At 36.9% G+C, this 22,043-nt stretch overlaps 1 protein-coding gene across 4 annotated transcripts in view; it reads left to right on the top strand.

Annotated features, from left to right (window-relative positions):
- Positions 1-22,043, top strand: part of SLIT2 (slit guidance ligand 2) — a 257,438-nt gene that overhangs the window by 7,484 nt on the left and 227,911 nt on the right. For all 4 annotated transcript variants that reach the window (XM_026072976.1, XM_026072977.1, XM_026072978.1 and 1 more), the window contains exon 4: positions 12,009-12,080. In XM_026072976.1, coding sequence (XP_025928761.1) covers positions 12,009-12,080 — 72 coding nt within the window. The remainder of the gene's footprint in view (positions 1-12,008; positions 12,081-22,043) is intronic.

Below are 22,043 nucleotides of genomic sequence, written 5' to 3'. Positions count from 1 at the left end.
GTGAGTTTCTCTGCATTTCGTTGCTGGAAAGTAGGAGGTGTGATGGTCTGAAGTGTGATGTTTTGAATAGTTTGAACACATCTTATGAGAAAACAAGATGAAGATAGTCCTGAAAATCTGTATTTTCTGAAGGCTAATGCTTGGACTGAGGAAAAAAAAGTTGAAGTACAGTCATTTGTTTTTATCCCCATCACCACCTTCCCCTGTGGTCTTGCAGCTACTGCTAGAAATATCCCAGTGTTTTTACAAGCTCTTGTCACCTGGAGGGAAATATAAAATCTGGCTGGAAGACAGCTGCTATAGACATGAACCAATTCTACTATGAACTTCTTAAGTCTAAAACTTCCTTGAAATTCTTCGTACCCCAGAAAAACAATGTAGTTGTGTTTTGAGGGCTAAACATACTCTTTGTTTGATTATATACCAGAGCAGTGAACTTTTCATTTAGGAAAAAAGTCTGTTTGCTGATAGGAACATTGCTCTTAATCATTAGTTTTTTCTAAAAAATATTTCTAACCTAGTAGTTGAGACACCAGATATGCTCATTCTAAAACTATGCTGAACATGCAAAAGACATCTGGGTAGGAAGAGATCGCAGCAGTAGTTTGAAAACTACCCAGATTTTTCTTCCTGTACCTGTAAATAATCCATTGAGGCAACAGTATGCCCCTAAAATGCTAACAGAGTCTGATTCTGCACTTACTTACCATGTGAATAACTTGGTTTGCATGAGTTGCCCCACTGACTTCTCTTGTGAGAAAAGTTACTTGTGTGGACTAAAAATTTCCAGGCTGAACCGTATACTGCTTATACTTGAATTAATAGTATTTATTTCTAAAATGTCCATGTATTATCTTAACAGTTCTAAAGAGCTATCTTTGTAGGTAAACACCACTTCTATGGAAAAGGAGTGTAGAAGTAAAATACTTTTCTCACAGATTTTGTAGCAACTGTAATCTGTGAAAATCGGTATCTGAGCTAAATACTAAAATAAAAAATGAAAAACAAAAAGTCCTGAGTTATATTGAATAAGTAAGCTCTGAAATCCTGAGTTCAAGAAGAGAATGCTTTAAGGGTTGAACTTCAAGTTGATACTTGAAATAGCTTTTAAACCGAAAGCCATCTATGTTGCATTTCCACATTTCATATAACCTATCACTGAATAATGAGAAATATTTTAATAATACCGTGTTTTGTTACAGTTCATGAATTACTTCTAAATTTTTGCAACACATTTCTAAAATACCAAACTGAGGAACTTGTTATTTATTGGGGCCTCCATCTCTCCAAATATATGACAGCAAGTTGTTAAAAGTTATTTTATGAAGGGGGTGTTTACTTAGGAATGGAAACATTTGACTCACTAGTACTGAAAATTATAAAAGTTTTGTTCATGCTGTAGATGAACAATTTGAAACTTGTAGATGTGCACAACAAGAGAAGTATGAAGGAAAAATTAGGAAAAAATTTGCTATGTAGTGAACAATATGAAGTACTGTTTGAATATCTTTTCTAGACACAAAACTATATGAAAAGGCTGTGCTTGCAGCTTCTGTAGCAAGGACTTAATTCTAATCTAAGTATACATGAGTCCATCTCACCAAAGATATAAAATAGGATTCAGTAATATAAAGTTTTTTTAGCTCTATTTCCTATGTTATGTGGTTTGGGTTATCTCTTTGGGCTCTCATCTATCCCTGATAAATGTGGTGAATATAGGCTGTGTTAGCAGTTTTTGCCTTTTATAAAAGTAAAACTCAAAATGAGCTGCCACAATCTCTGAAATGTGTGGGGCTTTATAGAGCATCTTGTCTTACAAAAGCATGAACAGCAGGATGAACTAAGAAATAAAGTTTTGCATCTAAGATAAAAACAAATACAGTTTGGCCTTGGCACTTACTGCCCATCAGGACTGGAAAATTAGTGAGGGAGTTAGCATCTGTTACAAAATAGGCAAACTAGTACAGCTCTGGTTTTGTCTAGGCTAGGAAAAGGCCATGGTAACTCTTCTGTGTATGTTCTTTCCCATCAAGAACAATATTTCCCCTTGACACTTCTTCCCATAAACTGATAGACTGCATGGGGGGAAACAAACCATCGTGAACTTTCATAATAATGGTAATGATCCTAGAAAAATATGACTTACTCTGTTACTCATAGGATAAAACATGCTGTCCAGACCTATGTGTGAATATTTTATTATGTATTGATGTGTGGCATGAGGTTGTAGTTTTATTCCAAACCTTTGATTAGCTTTACCCATAGAACTTGAATTCTAAGTAGGAAAACTAGTAACTTTTAAAAGGTTTAGCAGGATTTTCTAAGATTTGTAAATAATGTCATCTGTGTCCAGAAGTCAATTCCAAAATAACCAGTTTTGTTCTGAATTGTTGCTTTTTGGGGTTTGAGTCTCTGATAGAACATAGCCTTTTAGTTGCAGAAGAGAAGTTTTAAAAATCTCGGGTATCACTTCCACACAGCTACATAATAAAACTTTGGGAGCTGGGACTTCTAGAAAAAAATGTCAAATATTTCAAATTTGACTGTAACAGCAGTCACAGTTCTTAACTGTGAGGCATGATCTGATTATTTTTTCTAATTTCTAAAGGCTTAGATGTGAAATTTAAAAGCTAGTGTGGAATTTTAGGGCTAGTGGTGAAAAAAAGCTATGCTAACAGTCGAGTCACTGCTACTGTTCAGAAATCATTTGCCTCGCTGTAATAGGTAAAAGAACAGTCAGTCTATGGAAGATATTTCATCTTGTTGTGCTTGACTATACAAGTATCCTGAAGGAAATCGGCATCTTTCTGGAGTAAGACATTATCCTATGTAAGTGCAGCAAAATTGTTATCTGAAGGGAAGTTGTACTGAGGTCTTAGAATGAGTTCTTAGACCTTTAGCTAGAAGTTAGTCTCTGACTTTCTTGCTCACTGACTCCTGATCTTATTTTGGTATGTTGCTCTTCTCAGCCACAGTTTCATTACTGAAGCCTGGGATTTAATTTTTTTACTTGGTGTACATTCTGGACATTCTCACTACTGCAGCCAGGAAGATCTGGGCCAGACTGCCTAAGACCTCATGTGCAGATGTATGTGCCTGCATGTTTTTAGGATGTTTAATGTTTTCAGTTCACTCCTTTTTAAAGCATTGACACTTAAGCACCTGTTTAGTTTCAGTGTGAAAATGTGAGCACTGGAAAGGTTAATATTTTCCTGCATGTGTTATAGGTAGCGGAAGAGTAATGAGTTCAGGTTTTTGAACAGCCCTGAAGGGGGTGAACAGTTATTCCTTGTTAATCACGGATGTGAAAAATCCTTCTCTTAGCTAATCCTACCTAGTTTAAGGGCAACACATAGCACATTCCTCATCTTAAAACAGGGAGGAGACCACGAAGCCTGCGGTGCTAATCACTTACCAAGGAATGTGAGACTATCTTACAAGTATTGTACCAGGGCACCTGTATTTGTAGTTTAAAAAATTACTACAGTCATTATCCTGCATTAGCAGACTTTTGTCAAAGCAACTTCAAATAGCTTCTTTAGAAAAAAATTCTGGTAAATCAGAAATAGACAAAGGCTGTCTTTGAAGACAGTATTTAAGGAGAGAAACAGTGTTCTAATAGCACTGTAGGAATAAGCTTATATAGCAACACTTTAATTGCAGGATAATACAAAACGTTTGATAAAACTTAAAGTCCAAGAGCAAAGTTCTCCTTTTGAAAGCCTTGAATACTTTCACTATTATTTCTTCACATTATTTTATTCATCTGAGTCTAGTTTCTCATGGGACTCCTTTTATAGGTCTAGAAGTCAAATTGCAGTGAGAAGTCCTGTTTGCTCTTTGCAGACCTTTTTACAAATTCCAGGGCAGGAAGGCTGTTTATTTTTCCCACATCTGTTTTGTGCTCATCCTTTGTGACATTGTTTGCTGGATGCTCCCCTTTCTTGCTTCCTCTGAAATGGGTAATTTGCACTGTTGCAAAATGTTGAAACCAAATCTGGTTCTACAGAACCATTGTATCAACATTTTTGTTACAAATGGTATTTTGTGTTCAGAACATTTTAAAATGATGCTGCAGAGTACTGGTATTAAACTTACAGTAGAACTAAAATGTATAGCTTTAAAAATCATGTTTATCTTTTACACAGCCACTTCAATCTTTTTAAATGAACAGGTTTAATATTAGATCGCTACAGGTAAAAATGAGTTGTGTGTCATAGCACATTTCATATGAATATAGCATATCTTTCAGATAACATCTAAAATAACTTACTGCTTATTTTAATTTCAGAAATTGCAAATTTGCTTGGAGTTTTATGGTTAAACTTCAAACTGCATGAGGGATTTGGCTGCATGACTGTCACTTCAGTGACTCATACTGTTATATTACTTCATATCACTCTGAAGAGTCTGTCTGAAACTTCATCCGAAGAAATGTTTTATTTTTCTTTGTAGTATGTGGTGCATTGTGTTGGTTTGTCTCTAATAATAGCCAAGAGTAATAATCAGATCCAATATGGCCACTTCTCTCTTAATTTTTAAAGCACATCAGCCTTTCTGACTTGTAGTTTGGCACCATGCCTGTACAGATGCTACAGAAGGGTACTTGTATGAAAAAGTATTGCGATGACTCACGCTTGTAACTGTCTTTCTGGCACTATTTAGACTATTTGCAAGAGTTGCCCTTCTTGTCTGCTGTCTAAATAATCTGCCTAAACTCTAGCTAAATTCTATTAACAGGTCATCTTTCTCCTTTCCTTTTTTAAAAAACTTCAAGTAGTGTCAAAGACAATTCTTGCTTGCGTAATGCTTGATCTTATATTACCTCATGGAGGTTTTATAACTTCTATTTTCTTCCTTGTGATTTGTTTGCTACAAGCCAAGACTACTTAGCTTCTGTAGTATTTCTCCTATGGTGTTTGAGTGGCCTGCTAATGAACTATGCTGAGTTCATAGCAGGTAAACTTTTAAATGAAAGGTGATCTTTTTTTAACCGAAGAAGCCTAGTTAGTGTTGGAGTTCTGTCTTGCATGATTCCCTGTGTTACTGCTACAGAGCTGGGTGAAGTATTGCCATAATAAACACACTACAACCTTTCCATCTCACAGATGAGGACAATCCTATCTGGGGCAGGACTTTTGCCCCCAGATGAATCAAAGAGAATCTTTATTTGTTTTTCCCCATCAAGACTAAGTAAAATTTCTGTCCCCTTTTTCTGGGGCATCAAACACTTTTTGACATTTTTCTTTGAAATTCATGAGGTGCCCTTTGGCCTATTTCCTAGCCTGTCCAGGTTCCTCTGGATGGCAGCACAACCACCTGGTGTATCAAACCCTCCTCGCAGTTCTGTATCATCTACAAACAGTGCACTCTGTCCCATCATCCAGGCCATTAATGAAGAAGTTGAACAGTATTTGACCCAATTTTGACCCCTGGGTTATACCGCTAGTGCCTGGGCTCTAGCTGGACATTGTTCTGTTGATCACAATGCTTTAAGTCTGGTAGTTCAGCCAGTTTCCTATCCACCTCACTGCATACCTACCTAGTCCATATGTCATCAATTTGCCTATGAGGATTTTATGGGAGACAGTGTCAAAGGCATTGCTAAAGTCAATAACATCCATTGCTCTCCCCTCATCCACCAAACTAGTCATCTCATCACAGAAGGCTATCAGGTTGGTCAGGCATGAGTTTCCCTTTGTAAATCCATGATGACTACTACTTTGTCATTAATATGTTTGGTCATGGCTTCCAGGATTAGCTACTCCATCACCTTCCCAGGGATCAAGGTGAGGCTTACTGGCCTGTAGTTCTCCAGATGCTCTTCCTTGTCCTTCCTCATGATAGGAGTGACACTTGCTTTCTTCTAATCCTCAGGAATCTATCCCAGTTGCCACAGGCTTTCAAAGATAATTGAGAGTGGCCTTGCAGTGACACTGGCCAGCTCCCTCAGCACTCATGGGTACATGCCATCAGGTCCTGTTAGCTCACACAAACATCAAGCTGTATAATGCACATGCAGCCTGACTTGACTTGTGCTCAGCAAAACTTTAAGCTTATATATACTAATACTTATGAGCAAATGGTGTTTTGGTTTTCACACTTCTTTTAATACTGTAGGCAAAATTATTAAGCATAATTGCCAGATATATGTAGAAATATCTTTTCATCTTCTTTCTCACTGCTGAAACAGTAAGGGAAATTGAAGCCTCCAGAAGACAGCCTTATTTTCTTTCCCTTTTCTTTTTAGCCAAAAAAGATGTTTGTCCTAGTTCAGTTTATACTGGAAAACCTTTGCCTCTTAGATGAAGCAGATACAGTATAGGTTCTCTGTTCAAAATGGTGTTCTCTAGAATGTATGGAAAATTGACCAAGGGGTGATGATTTTGGACTTGACAGTAGCCCTGTGAGAGGGAAAAGAAGGACAGAACATGCTTTAGGGTTCAACTAGTGTAGATACATTCAGACCCACTAGTTCAATTGAGCGTTATAGCTAGCAAACTGGTACCACTTCCTATGCAAGTATGAAACTAGCTTTGCACTGTGTAAGAATCTTGCTTCCATTCAGAGTAAATGTTTATTAAAACAAATATCAAACTGATATTTGGTATCTAACTGAAAACAACTTGGACATCTTTCTTAGCTAATCTGTTTAGTCTGGAAAATGGAACCCTGATTATGTGGTTCTTGACCTGAGAAAAATTCTAACTTAAGTGTGCTACTATTGTAATATCAGCCCTGACCTTTTCAGAGATACTGACCACATGATTAAAAATTAGGAAACTTGGTATTGTTAGGTTTTAAGAAGAGATCATGAGTAGCTTGACTGGAGATGAGAAGGCCTTTGCAGAGAAGTCTTAATGGAAAAACTGGCACAATCTTTTGCTTAGCTATTAGTTTTTGGGCTTTCTTCTCACTTGATGACATGTTTGCACAAGTCACAGATTCATAGACAGCAGTTGCCAAGTATGTTGAAGTTCAGTAGACTGGCTTTGGAGAGTGATGCACAGATGTTCTCTGGTTTTGACAGATAAATAGCAACATTGCTTCTGTAGAAGAGTAATGAAGCTTGCCTTCCTTGTAGACTTGAGCCCAAGTCAAGCTTGATGTCCATTTTCTGGTGAGGGAATAGAGTGAATAGACATCACTTATTCTATTATCCTTTAATGTCTTTAGGGTCAAGTTTCTGGGACTGATAGTTAAATCTGTGTAAATCAGTCTGAGCTGATTTAGGTGTTGTACACTAGCTTCCTGTTTTAAGATACTTAGATTATTTTTTAGCTTGATTCTTCTGCATTTCCCGAGACCAACTCTGGATTAGACCTTCTCAGTAATTGTGTCTCCCTGTAACCTGCTGGAACTACATCAGAAGTGTGGTGGGGTCTGTCATTGTGAGCATTGTGAGTCAAAGTGCTGCTTCTTGAACACTCTGTTTACTGAAATATCCTTTCATATTAAATTGAAATTTAATGGTGATTTTTTTTTGTGCTTTTAAAGGTTATACGTTTTTTCAAAAGAACTCCAACAGAAAGATGTTATGTGGTATTTTTAAGTATGTGATAGTAATGTCTTCTGGGGATATAATGGAGATGTGCTCCTTTAAGAGCAGAATTTTTAAGCTATTCAGTACTGTGTGTTACTATGCACAGATAGTGTATTTGCTTATTTCAGCTAACTTCAAAAGAGGAATAATGGATTCTGCTATCATTAACTTTTTGTGAGTTGGAAACCTTTTATCCTTAAAGCAATGGAGGTAGAGTAAAATATTTTTGCCCTGTTTAGAGAAGGCTCTTGGTCTCTGTGCACCGAATGGGACAGACTATTTTTAATTAAAGAGTAAATTTCATTTGTAATTTACTTGGAACAGTGCTTAATTTAGAACAGTACTCAAGTTATATTTGAGGGCTTTTATTTTAGGGGGTCTATGCCTAGAACTGCATGTACTTGAACAATTATTGTGCACTAGTAGAAGATGCATTGCCTTAAAACCCAGTGGAAATATTTGACCTGGGCTTATTTAGCCTGGAGAAGAGAAGTCTGGTGGGGGACCAAATAACAACCTTCTAATACCTATGAGGAGGCTATCAAGAAGCTGGAGCCAGACTCTTCACAGTGGTGAGACAGCTAGCATAAATTGAAACGCAGTTCAGACTGGATACAAGGAAAAACTTTTTCACTGTGAGGACAGTAAAGCACTGGAACAAGTCAGTTGCCTAGAGAGGCTGTGCCATATGCATCCTTGGGGGTTTTCAAGAACTATCTGATAAAGCCCTGAGCAGCCTGATCTGACCTCACAGCTGGCCCTGCTTTGAGCAGGAGGTTGGCCTGGAGACCTCCTAAGGTCTTTCCAACCTGAATTGCTCTCTGATGTGCATGGTAGACTGTCATCTACTGCAAAGCCCTGTTACTAGAACTGCTCCTGGTTATGAAGGTCATCTCAGACTAGAGGCAGGGTAGCAGGCTCTGTGGGAAGAAAGAAGGATTTCCCTTGCTGTATACAGCTGGTTACTGTGGGATCAGAAGAAAGTTACAGTAAGGCGGAATCAAATGTGGAAAACACATATGGACCTGCTAGTGAATTGTAGCAATTGCAGATAGTGTAATTAAGAGTTTTGATCCACTCCCCCACCTGACTGATGCTGATTGAAGTCACTATGGCTTGAGAGTTTGAGATGACATCAGGACAGACTGGCAGCATGGCCATACCTCATTGTGTTAGGAAACCTATCACTGTTTGGGACTATGACACACTCCACAATTTATTCTGCCTGTAACTCGATCATCCTCTGTATACCCTCTGGTGCCATGCAGAAGACAAGAAAAACTCAGATAATGCAGCTGCTTCTGCAAAACTAATCTGCTCTCTAGAACCCATAACAATGAAAAGAGTTTCCTTATCAACAGTGATAGCCATCACAGATGTACATAAATCCCTTAAATCAAGCCAATTTTTTGCTTACCTTTACTGTTGTCCAATTTGGAGCAGCCTGTTACTTGCTTGTACTTACTTTGTTTTCTCTGTCCATTAGTATCAAACTCTTTTAAAAACTGCTTTCACATACCGATCTGTCAAAGATTTCCCTGTGTCTCCTACTGCTTTGTTTGGAAGACTGAGCTCTGGGAGCCTTAAGCTGAAGTATTTAAAATATTTTTATGTAATTTAGGTAGTATGTGGAACTTGCTTGAATTAATCATGAAGAGCTCAAAAATTCATCTGAGCCAGTCTCTTGGTTGCCTGTGCTCTTCCTAAAGCTGCATTCAGTAATAGGAGGGGAAAAAAAATTATATATAAATTACTATTGTGCTTCAGTCTTGTTGACAGAATTCAGTGCTTTCAGACTGTCATCCAATTATTTCTGTCCACTACCCAGGGTTTTTCCAGTTCAAGGTATTGAAATACTGGAGAGGATTCTGCATTACATTTTCTGTTACTTATGCCACTAACTTCTGAGTTTTCTCCCTCTGCTTGAGAAATGAGTAAATTTTTCTACCTCTGTCAGGAAAGCAAAAGGCACAATATGGAATTATCTCATCCTTGTTTCTTCAGTACTATACCTTGAACTTACCTGCTCTCTCAGAAATGTAATTCAGTTGATGCAACTGAAATTTCTTTTCTTGTATTGTCCCAAGGGGAAAGCTGTCTGCTAGCTAGCTGCAGTGGCCTCTCTGCTGACACATACTGAAAGAAAAAGTGGTGGGATTTTTGTTTTTCTCGACAATAACTATAGTTCTCCATAATTTGTTAGCATGGATTCCTTGTTCCACCTTTGCTCTTCCAAACCTGCAGTTACCTCAGGTTTCAACTTGTGGGGAGGAAGGGGGTCGTGTCTGTGTCACTTTTATTCCATTATGCCTATATATTTCTGATAGATACTGCTACTTCAGACAAATTTAATCTAATGAGCATGAGGCAAAGATGCATCTAAGGAGTTGGCCATGTCTTTCAACATATATAGTTCTCCTAACTGTTTTGAAAATGACACTTTAGGGACATATTTTCTGGAGTCCTTGTGTGTGCTTATACCTCCCAAAGAGTTCAAACTCTCCATACTGACTGTGCAACTGGAAGCTATGCTGTTCTGACACTGAAGCAGTACTAACAGCATGTGTATTTCAGATTCACCCCACATTCTTTTTTCCACATTCACTTACATGTATGTTAATTCATAGTGTTAATTTTTTTAACAGAGCTACTTATTAGTCTTGAAAAAAATATTTTCCTGTGAAGTCTAGTTCATGAAATCATACTCAGTTGTGTGGGTCATGCGAGTACTGTAAGTACTAATAGAAACTCCTGATCTAATATATTAACTGCTTGTATAGAAAGTTATTTACTACCATAAACATTTGGCCTGTATGATCCTTTTAAAATGATGGTCAGTGTCCTTGCAAGACTGTTGTTGCATTAAGCAAAGGCAGCCTGCCTGAAGAACCATATCATCAGTTGATATTATGTCACTGTACTACATTGCATTTTTTATATTATATAGAGCCTTTACAAAAATAGAAATATTAGTGATTTTGTTTTACCTTCAGTTACAACTGACCATTATTGTCCAGGATCTGAATCTATAGGGTCCTTACAAAAATATAAAAGGGGAGGGTTTTTTTGTCCTAAATAGTTCTCCTCCTTTCTCTCACTCTCTCTGTCCAAATTGGAAGGAGCTTTAAATGGAGCAACAGCAATTATTATAGTATGAAAAATAGGCTCTGAGAGGCTAAACAGGCTCAATTGGTTGAATTCATCCCTAAGACTAGCAGAGAAGAAATTCTTTGTATCAGTGCTGTCCAAATGCTGTTTTTGTTTTTTAAACCTTGTGGAATGTGTAGGTAGATGTCTAGTGACTTAAATAATATAGCTGCTGTAGGGATAAAATAAATATCAGATAATACCAGGCAGTCTGGTATCCAAGAATGTCTTAGAGTTAATGTATAATGTAATCGTTGTACACTGCAAACTGAGACTCGTGATGAGGTTCTTGGGAGGAAATAGAGTTTTTTTCTGTAGCTTTGCTTTGCCTGAATGGCAGGTGGTGTGTGTATTACCAAACAAAAAACAAACAAAAAAAATGGTTTGAGCTTGAATTCTTGAATGGTATGACTGTGGTCCCAGGGCTGTCATTTATACATGCTGGCAAAGAATAATCTGCATTGTATGTTTAAAAAATCAAGAAGATGGAATGTATTTGTTTTGGCAAGTTGTTGTATTGTTGGGTATGGCTATGATACTGTGGGCTTTGAACTTGTCACCTCAGACTAAACAGATTTGACCCTGGTTGGTATGTTCAATGAGAAACTTCATAGACAAATGGGCATCTTCCAAATTCCAGTTGCAGCTTTTCCTTTGCAGTGCACAACTAATTTTTTAAATTTAACTTTCTTTGGTATATTTTTAAAGATACAGAGAATATTGCATAAAAAAAACTGTAATGCCAAATGTAAGTTGAGACTTCTTGATTTTGTGACTTTCATTTGATGAGGATTTCTATAGCAGCTTTTTTGCTTTTTTTCTGAATACATTATATGGATCTTTAGTTTGATTCTCTCATAGCTTTAATTTAGTGATGCATGTATCTGATAAATGTTCCTTTGGACAGCCTTTCATGGTCACAAAGTGTTTGCCTGTTTGCTTCATTATACCAAGAGGAACACAAAGTTGGTGGAGAATTAAAAGTCACTCTGCTGATTTTATATTTTTAGTTTTCCAGTTGTTTATGCAGGGTAGAGTCCCAACTTAGTGACTGATTCACACTACAGAAATTCAAAATAATCTTTCATAAAATGAAATAGGTAATACACTCAGTTGGGGAAACCAGAAAATGTAATTAGTGCATGGTAAATTTACTGCTGGACCATGTCTCCGCTAATGGACCAGAATTGCATAGCCTTTCTATGCTTTAAAATCAGCATATTACAGCTCAGTGATGCCTGCTCAAAATGTTTGCATTGCATTGCATTGCTGTAGCACTTTACTTGTATTTAACACAACTTTTTCTTTCTTTCAAAAGGCGTCTGAACAGAAATAACCTTCAGTTGCTCTCTGAACTACTCTTTCTGGGGACGCCGAAGTTATACAGGCTGTAAGTACACACAACCTAATAAGTATTATTCTTGAAAATTGGGACATGGTCTGTTATTCTGTCTTGTATTAGTTTTTTTTGTTTTGCATGTAACAAGGCTAAAATGCATCCAGGAATATTAATGATTCTTTTTTGTTAGTTGAGTATTTTCTTCACTTATTTTGCAAGATTTTTTAAAAAATCTTCTAGCCTAGATGCTGATACTTGACTGTGACAAAACATTGTTTCATCCATTCCTGCTTCTGTAAATTAAGTCTTGTTGAAAGAATATTTCAGCTTTGCTTTTCTCCTGTTTTCCTTTTTCTGTGTTAAAAGACATAAAAAAGACTTTGAAGGTTCTGACCCAGTGATACGGCACTGTACAAGAACCTGATTTTTTTGATGTTCTATTTTTGTATATGTACACATTGGACCAGAAAAATCATAGTGTTGGCAAGTGGTAGGCTGTGGAGTTCTCTCCTGGGTTCCCTCGCAAAGAAAGGAAAGGTAGCAACTTAAACTCTGGGAAAAAAAAGATTATGAAACACTTTACCTTAAAAAAACTCTATGAAGTTGAGTAATGAGGTTTAGTTTTGATTTTCCTCTGGTTTGATAATATTTTACATTTTTTAATATGTTGACCCATTGGCCATTTTTGAGAATCCACTTATTTCTGTAGCAGTGTAAACATGGAATGAAGTTCAGATGCTGATTTCAGTTAATTTTTTTTATCTATATGCTCACTTATTGTAATGAAATAAATTTCCAGGTAACTTTCAGTCATAGTCTATGGCATGAGAAGGACACAACCTGATATGCTTAAATAGGCTTCGAAAGGAGGTGCGAATTCAGACATTTTAAAAATTTAAAGATACACACACGTACGTTTGACAGAGTTCTTTAGTCTTCAGGTGGGATTTCTGCTGTTGAAATTGAATTTAGGTGGCCAGACCAGTCTGAATAAGCAAGTAGACCATTTTGTATATCTTAATAATCACTGAATAAATTGATTTGATTTTACTGATTTTACCCCATGTGTGCTGGGAAAATGGGTGAAGGTGAAGGAAGATGGGTTTCTTCTGATTCGCTTCTACTTCAATATATGGAAATGTTCTTGAACAAATTTTATAATGAAGCTTTTATTTTTAGGAGTGGATTTCTGTTTTAATATTACAAAATAATAATTCTTTTTTCCTCTCCTAGTAATATGAAATGACAAACTGAAAATGACTCTATTATTGGTATAAACATTTAGTTCTGTGTATTTTTCTTTCCTTTGCTTTTGATGTGTTTTTTTGTTTCCAAAACTTCCTTGTAGATGCAATGAGTTGTTAAATTACTAGGCCAGAGAGTTCCTGAAGGCTTTTGTTCTGACAAACAAAAATATTTTTGCTCTACTACAATATTACAATATATTCATATGTAGTTTTATATATTAACAATTCAGTCTTTTCTGTAATTTTCATTAGCAATCATGGAGACATTACTTCCATCAGGAAGGAAAATGAAAAGGGTTTATGATAATGTTATTATTCCACCCATAGTGTAATGGTTGTTATCTAAATTCATATAAAATAGAAATGAGCCATAATTCGCAGGGGAAGAATGGATGAACACTTCAGGCAAAATCATATCTGAACATATTTAATTCAGAATTGCTTATGTGATAGATGCTAGTCTTAAATCTATGATTTCTTTTGACATAAAGCACACAACTGTTCATATATATGGTGGAAAGTAAGAGATCACTGGCTTCACAGTATTAAATTTCCTCTGCCTCAGGGTTATTGTTGATCAGACCATGAAAGTGAACGTCTGGTTATAATGTAGTCATGTTTAAAAGAAAATACTAGTGATACTGAAAATCTAGGTTCGTTTAACGCTAAGTTTGTATTTAAAAAATGTCAGGGCACCAAAGGGATTGATGTGAGTTAAATGTTCCTAGTCAGCGTTCAGATTTTATTTAGCTTGACCACTATGTAGGGTGTAAAATGATTTGGGATTTTTTCCATGTATTATTGTGTAAGCTTATACATATTTATATCCAATTCTTTTTTAAGGAGAACTAAAGCTCTCTAAACATGTTCATTAAAATGTGTAATATGCTTTGGTTTTAGTATTTATTTTTGGCATTTAGCAGCTAATCAAACAGTGTGTGTACTGCAAGTTTTCAATGTACTATTGAGCTTCTGTGAATAATAATTACCATTTGACCCTTGGCTGTAAATGAGATGCCAGGTGAAGAAGCACATATGCTTGTTGTGTAGCCTAAATGCAATATAAAAGAAAGAGGGTACACTGTATATGAATTATGATTAGACACAGTTGGTTGCCGCCAGCGGCCAGCTATGCTTTCCCTTTGCTGTCTGCTCCAATTTCTCTTTGGACGGGTTGAGAGAGCACTGCATGTTCAGGTCAAGATGTTTGCCTAGAAATAGTAGTACAGTTGCAGCTGTGTTTGCTGGAGCAGGAGACTAGTTTAAATAGCATTACCATTTATCCAGTCCATTAACAGAACTCTGTAAAATAATACCAACTCTGCATAAACTACAGGACAGTGTAATAAAATTACAAGCACTTGTTGACAGATGGGAAGTGTAAGTAAAGGAAAGCGATAGGTTGAGAGTTTAAAAGACACAGTGCATAATTTTCTCTGTCTAAAGACGCTTGATTTTCAAAATCAATTAAATGAATTAACATACAGGTTACTTTTGTTTAGCTTTTTCCATATTCCAAGAAAATGCCTGGGAAAAACTAAAAAGGACATTTTTAGTCAAAGCGTAAACTGATTTCCCGTTAAGAGTCGATCTACAAAGGCATTTTGGTGTAAATATTTTTAGAGGAAGTAGTATGTTAAAAATAGTATGAAGAATGCTGTAGGGTGTATAATCTTATCTTGTAAGATATCTTTCAAGGAAAAACGTACACTAACCTGTGTGTTTTGACAAAGTACTGTTAATATAGGTGCTGTAGTAGATCCCTTGGGATAATGTAAGTGCTTGTTCAGCAAGTCTTTTTCCTGTGAGAATGGTATGTGTTGTTTTCAGTGGCTCGTGTGCCCGCTCCCACTGACTTGTGTGTGCATCAGCAATAATACCTTTAGCACAGAGAACGATTACAGCCTCGTGAGTACTTATCTGAGGCAAATGGATTTTGATTGCTTACTTTGGCTGGTTAGATCACAGTTCATTGACTGTCATTTGCTGCAGGATACCAAGTGCTGGACCCAAAGCCGTTTGAGAATGTGGTTTTAAAATATACCTTCATTAGAGGCATATAAAGGATACTGAATTCCCTGCACACAGCTTGTGCCTTTTGATTTACATTTCTTGCACTGGGAATGAGGGTAAGTTCCCTTACTGACCAATCTTTGTTTTATAAGTTAGGCAGTATTAGCTCTGAAAAAAAACAATTTTACTAGTGGATGCGCTCCTAGTCTTCTGACATATTAGACACCTTTTCTTTCTAATATAAATGTATTTAAAAAGAAATATGTCATGAATAAAACATTTCTCTTCTAAAGGAGGAAAAAGTCTTAATATAGTCTGATTAATAAACACACAATTTTGAGATGTCTGTTAGTGACTTAGTCATAACAGCTAAGAATTTAAAAAAAAAAAAAGGCCAGGCCAGAACACCAGCAGCAGCGGCAACAACAACAAAACCCGGCATGGGGGGCCCTTGCAAAAATTCCTCCTGAATTAATTTCTGCCAGCTATGATTAAAGTGTGCGGTACTAGATGTGTCAGACACCATAGTTCTCTGCTTCATTTTACTCCTGGCCTCTTTGGCCCCTGCCACAATAAATCGCACAATGGTTAGGCAGGAATTGCAGGTTACAGTTGCTACGGTTACCGTTGTCCGGTCGGATCGACATCATTACTCATCCAGCCCGCTCCCACCGGCGGCCGCCGCCGCCTGCCGACGCTGCCGGTGCCGGCGCGGGCAGCAGCAAAGTTCTCCGGGCGGCTGCCGAAGCTGGTTTTTTTCCGACGGCTGCGGGGGACCTACGATTTGCATCGCTTGCACTTGTGTCTTCCTAGCTGAAGGGTTTTTGTGGGGTGTTTTTGTTTTTTGTTGTTTTTTTTTCCTCTTGGCAAAAGCAATCAGAGATGAGAATACAGAAGAGGTGGTGTAAGATGCTAAAACAGAACTTTAAAAATGTTTTTAAACTACCATGTCTCCTTACTGTTGTTAGCTGTGTTTGCAGCTTAAATAGTTTGATATTGTTATATCCCTTTTAGCTGTAACTATGGCAAGCTACAGTAATAATTTGGTAGATGAGATCATTTATCTCTAATACTCTAAATCCCTTCTAACAACTCAATGGAGAAATCTCTCATTAGAATATGCTTATTATTTTCAGGCTTCTGAAATCTCTTATTCCAACTGCAAACAGGTGGTTGTGGTTGTTAAAAATCCAGTGAGGAGCAAGAATGAGTTTCCCCTATTCAGAAGGCAATTATTAGTGAATCTGTCTGCTTTTGCAAGTCGGTTGTTAAAGGAACTGCTGATGGATAAGAGTAATTGGTAGGTTTCCACTGTTTGTGCTGCAATAATATTACAGTATGCTGCACCTTATGGTAGAAGTGTGCTGGATGTGCGACAGTTCTGTTTGTTAGAACGTCAGAACTCTAACTTCCACACGAATTATGAATTCACCAAATTTTGCCCCCTCTCTCCAGTGATTGGTTTCCTTTTTTATGATTTATTTTGGTGCATTGTAGCAGTCTCCATATAATACGTTTTGGGGTTTTTTTGTGTAATAGATCTGAATCTTTTCTTTTAAAGGTAAAAGTTTTCTGTGCATTTTGCATTCATCATGGTAATGTTATGATTTCTTGTGTTGTTCTACCACAGCAATTTCAAATATAGGAATGTTTCAATTGTTTTATTTAAACAAATAACCAGCTCACAAATAGTAAAGTTGTTAAGTTTTTACCAATTCTATTACTAGTCAGGTTTTAATTACTAGAGTTACTACACTAGCATCATTTTTTAACAGTGACTATAATTCTTAGAAAATTTATCTTTCAAAATTATTATTCAACAAAGAGATACTGTACAAAGTATATGTGTAAAATGAGCGTACAATTTTGTCTTTCTGGTATTGTAACCCACTAATTAAAAGGAAATCCCTAATATAATAGACTAGATTAATTACTACTTTCTTTCTTGCAGCGTGAAAGCACCATTATCATAGCTTTGCTAAATCTGTGCACTGTCACTAATACAAGGTCTTATGGCACCAGTCTAGAATGTTTTTAGAGTGAGTTTGGCTCACTATGCTGTAAGTCCACTGTTAGTTACAGTTCAGTGAATTTTATTTTGCTAAAATTATGACCCATAGGTAAAGAAAAGACTATTTGGAAATGTAAGAATTGATAGGTATTGAAAGTATGCTTGCTAAGGTTCATTATCTCTAAGAAGAAACTGAGTAACCAAAAAATGTGCTCACAGTGCTAGGATTGTAATATGTTTTTCTGGCATTTGTATCTGGTATGGGAGATCTAGAAGATAATCTCTTATAGAAGTTCCTCGGGATTGATTATTGCTTCTCTGCCATGTGCTCTTTTTAATCTGGAAAGAAAAGTGAATCAGGAGCTGGAATGCTTAATGCAAGTTACCTTGTCGGTGCATTTGTCCTCTCGTCCCATCACCTGATTCTGCCTGTTCTCATTCCCTGCTATAATGATATGAAGTTAAAAACTCAGTCACCCTTTACAAAGTAGTGAGCAGAAACAAATACCACTACAGCTTGTTTCAGATATAAGGGCTACTTGTAGAGTAAGAAATGGCAGGATGACTTCTAGAGATGTTGGAGGTACTGCAGAAAATTGTGTGGTGCCTCAGGTGACTTTTATTTTTTTGAGAACAGAAGTAAGAATTATATGTATGCTTTTGGTGTAAAACTTGCAGTGGTTGCAACCTAGCAACAGCAAACATTCAGCCTTAGATTAGTTAAATAGAAGTGTTGGTGGAACCAGAGTGAACTCTTGAAACAGTCATATTACATTTTATTTTATTTATTTATTTTTTTTTTAATCGCTGTGTTTGATAATATCCCTGGAACTTCAAGCTTAACTACATTGCTCTTCCTGCCTTTTGGTGTTTTAGGCTCTTAATCTATAGGCTTTTCATGAGCTGTGCTTTCTTTGGTATTTCTGCAGCACCTAGCATGAGGTAGTACAGGAAAACAATAGCTAGGGGAAATGGTTTACCAAATATGCAGAAGTCAGGTTAAATATAGGTACTCAAAGAAATAATATGGTATTTCTTAATTGGAAGCACTTTTTTCTTGTGAAATTGCTCACTCAAGATAGATGTTTGTATTTTTAATTTTGATATAATTGGGAAGTATCTTTAAATTGCATTTAAATTTGGTTCTATTTTTTTTAACTATAAAAATATAATTTAGCATAGTTCCCCCCCCCCGGCAGTATTTCCTTTGCCATAGGATAAAATGGTGGGTTAGGTGGAATTCCAGGGCTGCAAGCTCACTGTGCTACCAGGCAGATCGTTACATCTTTACATAAACTGCGTTACCAAATACCATAGTTGACTATCTTCAGCAGGCGGGCATCCATAGAGATACTTGAAACTATTGATTTTCATTATAACAAACATTCCCAAACTGTTTACTCACCTTGACATGATTTTCAAATTAAGGTTAAAACAAACCAAGCAAACGCAACATAAACGTCGTGGACTAACATAAACATCTCTGGTATTCAAATTCTCTTACACTATTAGCTGTTGCTATTTCAATATGTCTAATGAGAAAACATGAATTGAATTAAGAACTGCTTACCTCACTCAAGCCATTGCAGTTTTGGAATGACTTTTAAAATATCTCAATTACTTTGAATACCACCATTTTATACTTTAGTAAAGATGGCCTGGTTATACTAACCTGGCTGGCCTCAAGCATAAATAATTACCCTCAGTGTTTTTGTTGAGGTGATAGCTGTCAAAGCACAGATCTGAGAACCTTTTTTTTAAATGCAAAAATTAAAATAACTTGTTTTGGATCATCTGTAACCATATTAGTGTCCAGTCTGAATCTGTCCCTGGGTTGTTCCTGGAGGGTTAACCTTGAAAGCTTTGGTAAACTGTGATACAGGAAACCTTTTAGGCAGGAGTTAAGTAGGAAACTGAATCTCAGTGAAGGAAGTAATGAAAAGTAAAAAGGCATGTCAGAGGAAATACCATTATTATGTGATGCAAAAACATGGTGTGAAATGTTATAAAGAGGACATCTGTAAGTCTCTGATTCCATGGAGTGGACATGTAAGTGCAGCCATGTCATCCTGATTTAACAAAAAAATTTAAAAAAAAAAGAAAGAAAAGGAATAAATCAGACCAAGGGAAAATGCAAAAATATAGAGGCTTCTCCTTATGACGGTAGGTTTCTTCTACTAGTGGAAGATTAAAGCCTGAAGTAACTGAATAGCTGAGAAAAGTCCAAAGAAAAGTTGATTGCTTCCCTTCAACAGTTCCAATTGATTGAAAAAAGCCTAATTTAAAGTTCTGTTTGTTCTGTGTCTTAAACCATCAGAATTTTCTTTTAGAACTGGGGGAATGCTCTGGAAGAGAAAGAATCCAAGGATAAAAAGTCATTGCAGGCCAACAATTGTTCCTAATCCTCACAAAATGCTGGAGAAATTAAATTTATTCTTTATTGCTCAAAGTGTTACCTAGGTCACTGGGCGATGGGAAAATTGAACTGGAAGTCGAGTAGGCACAATCTTTGTTTTGTGTCTAGATGCTTAACCTTAGACATGACAAGGCATCTTAGTGTGTTGTGGGAACTTGGTTCAGAGTATTAACACCAGGACGTTTATTACCCTGGATTTATAATAGGCTATGCTGTCAGTAGATGAAAATGTTGTGTTTACATTTCAGTGTTAAATGATCATTTAATTAACACCTAAAGAAAAAAAAAACTTGTGAAATTCTTAGCAGCTTTTATTGTTGGTTTCCTTGGAGGTTTTAATATCCAAGTTACGCTGCAATTGCTTCTACAAGTACAGCTAGAAAAGACATTTATGAATGTAGTCAAGAAGGACAGACAGTTTAACCCCTGTTGACCCTTCATCCTGAATGTTGATTTATATAGCATTTTAAATATATTGAATTTGTTTTAAAGCTTCTCTGAAGTAACACACACAGCATTCAAGCAACAAATGTATTTTTCCTGTGTAAAATGTTTCCCAACATATACATTCTCATGGAAAACACAGAGAATTCAGGCTTTTCATAGAAAATTACTAATGTTTGTAGAACATACCAACAGGCATTTTATAGCAGTAAAAATTTCCTGAAGATTGTTTTGCCAGATTTGTTCTCTTGATAAGAATATGTAACCTTTCATAAGAAAAAAGGAGTTTTGAAACAGAGACAGCATATCGTGCACTGATTGTAGTAGCTACTGCCTGAATTCTTCAAAAGGAGTAGGAAATTGGCCAGGGAAACGGCATTGCTACAGAAATGCACATCCACTTTAGCCAGCACATATCCACTTTCTTTGATACAATGGAACATAGGAAAGTCAAGGCTATCTAAAAGCTTTAATTTGCTCTTGGTCCTTAATAATGCCTTCTGTTGTAGTGCTGATCTAGAAATGCTTTTTGCTATAATGTTGGTCTACAAAGCATGTTTGAATAGGTTTTTTTGCATCCTAGAGCTAAAGCAGGATGAAATGTACTTTGTTAAAGAGCAGCTGCTCTTCAGCTGATGTATTTTTAAAAACACTACCTGTAGTAAAAACTGAAATTGTAGCCAGGTTTAGAGATTGCTGTTATTTTTCAGGGGAGATGTTTTTAATAGTCTCTATGGGGGGGGGGGGGGGGTGGAACAACTTTACAAGCATGTTAATAAATAATAAAACAACATAGCTTAATTCACTTATTGGTGGTCTAACAAGTTTTTTTGGTTTATTTTTTACTGATGATCGTATCCTTTATACATGTCAATAAGTGAGTTTGAAAGCTTAATCTGCTGATACAATAAACATTTTTTTCTCTACACAAAATGAGATTAAACATTGAACAGTTAATGAAATACTACAGCTGCAGTGTGAGTTCTGTCTACCAGTGTGATATGAATTTTTTAAAACTTGTGAATATATTTATTACATTGAAACTTAATATTCAGATAGACTTGTCAGTCAGATATATTTGCATTTCCTTTTGCCTAAAATATTTGACCATTTACAGCTAAAGCAGTTTATCAACATTCACAAAGCACACTTTTTTTTTTTCCAGTTTTTTATTAGGAATTTCACCTTATCTCTCCCTCCAAATGGGCTTGTTGGAGTACTAAGAATAAAAGGGAGGCTTACCCTGTGCCAAGCTTAGCTTACTATCTTTTCACAGGGCAGTCCTGGTAGAGATTGGAGATTTACTGAACTGGTGAATAATTAAAGTAATGGATGCAGGAAGCCATAGGCTAAACTTTGTGCACAGAGGCAGATAGACTTCAGCTGAAACGACTTTGAACTGTGCGGGATTCAAAGAGTCCTGGTGGCTGGGTCACATAGATAATCTAAGTACCAATTAAAGGGGCTTTCATTATAGCAAGAAAAAGTGAAAATACACAATGCTCAGCCTGAAAGAGCCGAGCCGAAGTACGAGCCGTAGCGATGAACAACGGGGACTGTTGTCTTGAGTCCTGGAGCCGCTGTTGGCGAAGTACGGGTACCGGGGTCTGGGCTGGTGGCTTTATTCGGGAGAGGCCGCTTGTGAATGCCGAGCGCGGCGGCTTCTCTGCGCCAGGCACTTGAAGGGGCTGCTCCGCCGCGGGCCGCGCCGATCGCCGCGCGGGGAATAAAGCCGGGCTCGCTGGACGCTTTTCATCTCTGCAGCCGCGCACAGGTGCAGGCCCTGCCTGGCTGAAGGGCCGTGCGCGGGAGGTTGCTTTCCATGGCCCTTAATCCTTAGGGGGAAGAAAAAGGGGCTGAGAGGCAGAGTAAATCTTTGGTTA

This window comes from Apteryx rowi, unplaced genomic scaffold (genome assembly GCF_003343035.1).
Source record: "Apteryx rowi isolate R43461 unplaced genomic scaffold, aptRow1 scaffold_355, whole genome shotgun sequence".
NCBI classification, from domain to species: domain Eukaryota; kingdom Metazoa; phylum Chordata; class Aves; order Apterygiformes; family Apterygidae; genus Apteryx; species Apteryx rowi.
Note: the sequence above shows the minus strand (reverse complement) of the source record. Positions and strands in the feature narration are given on the sequence as shown.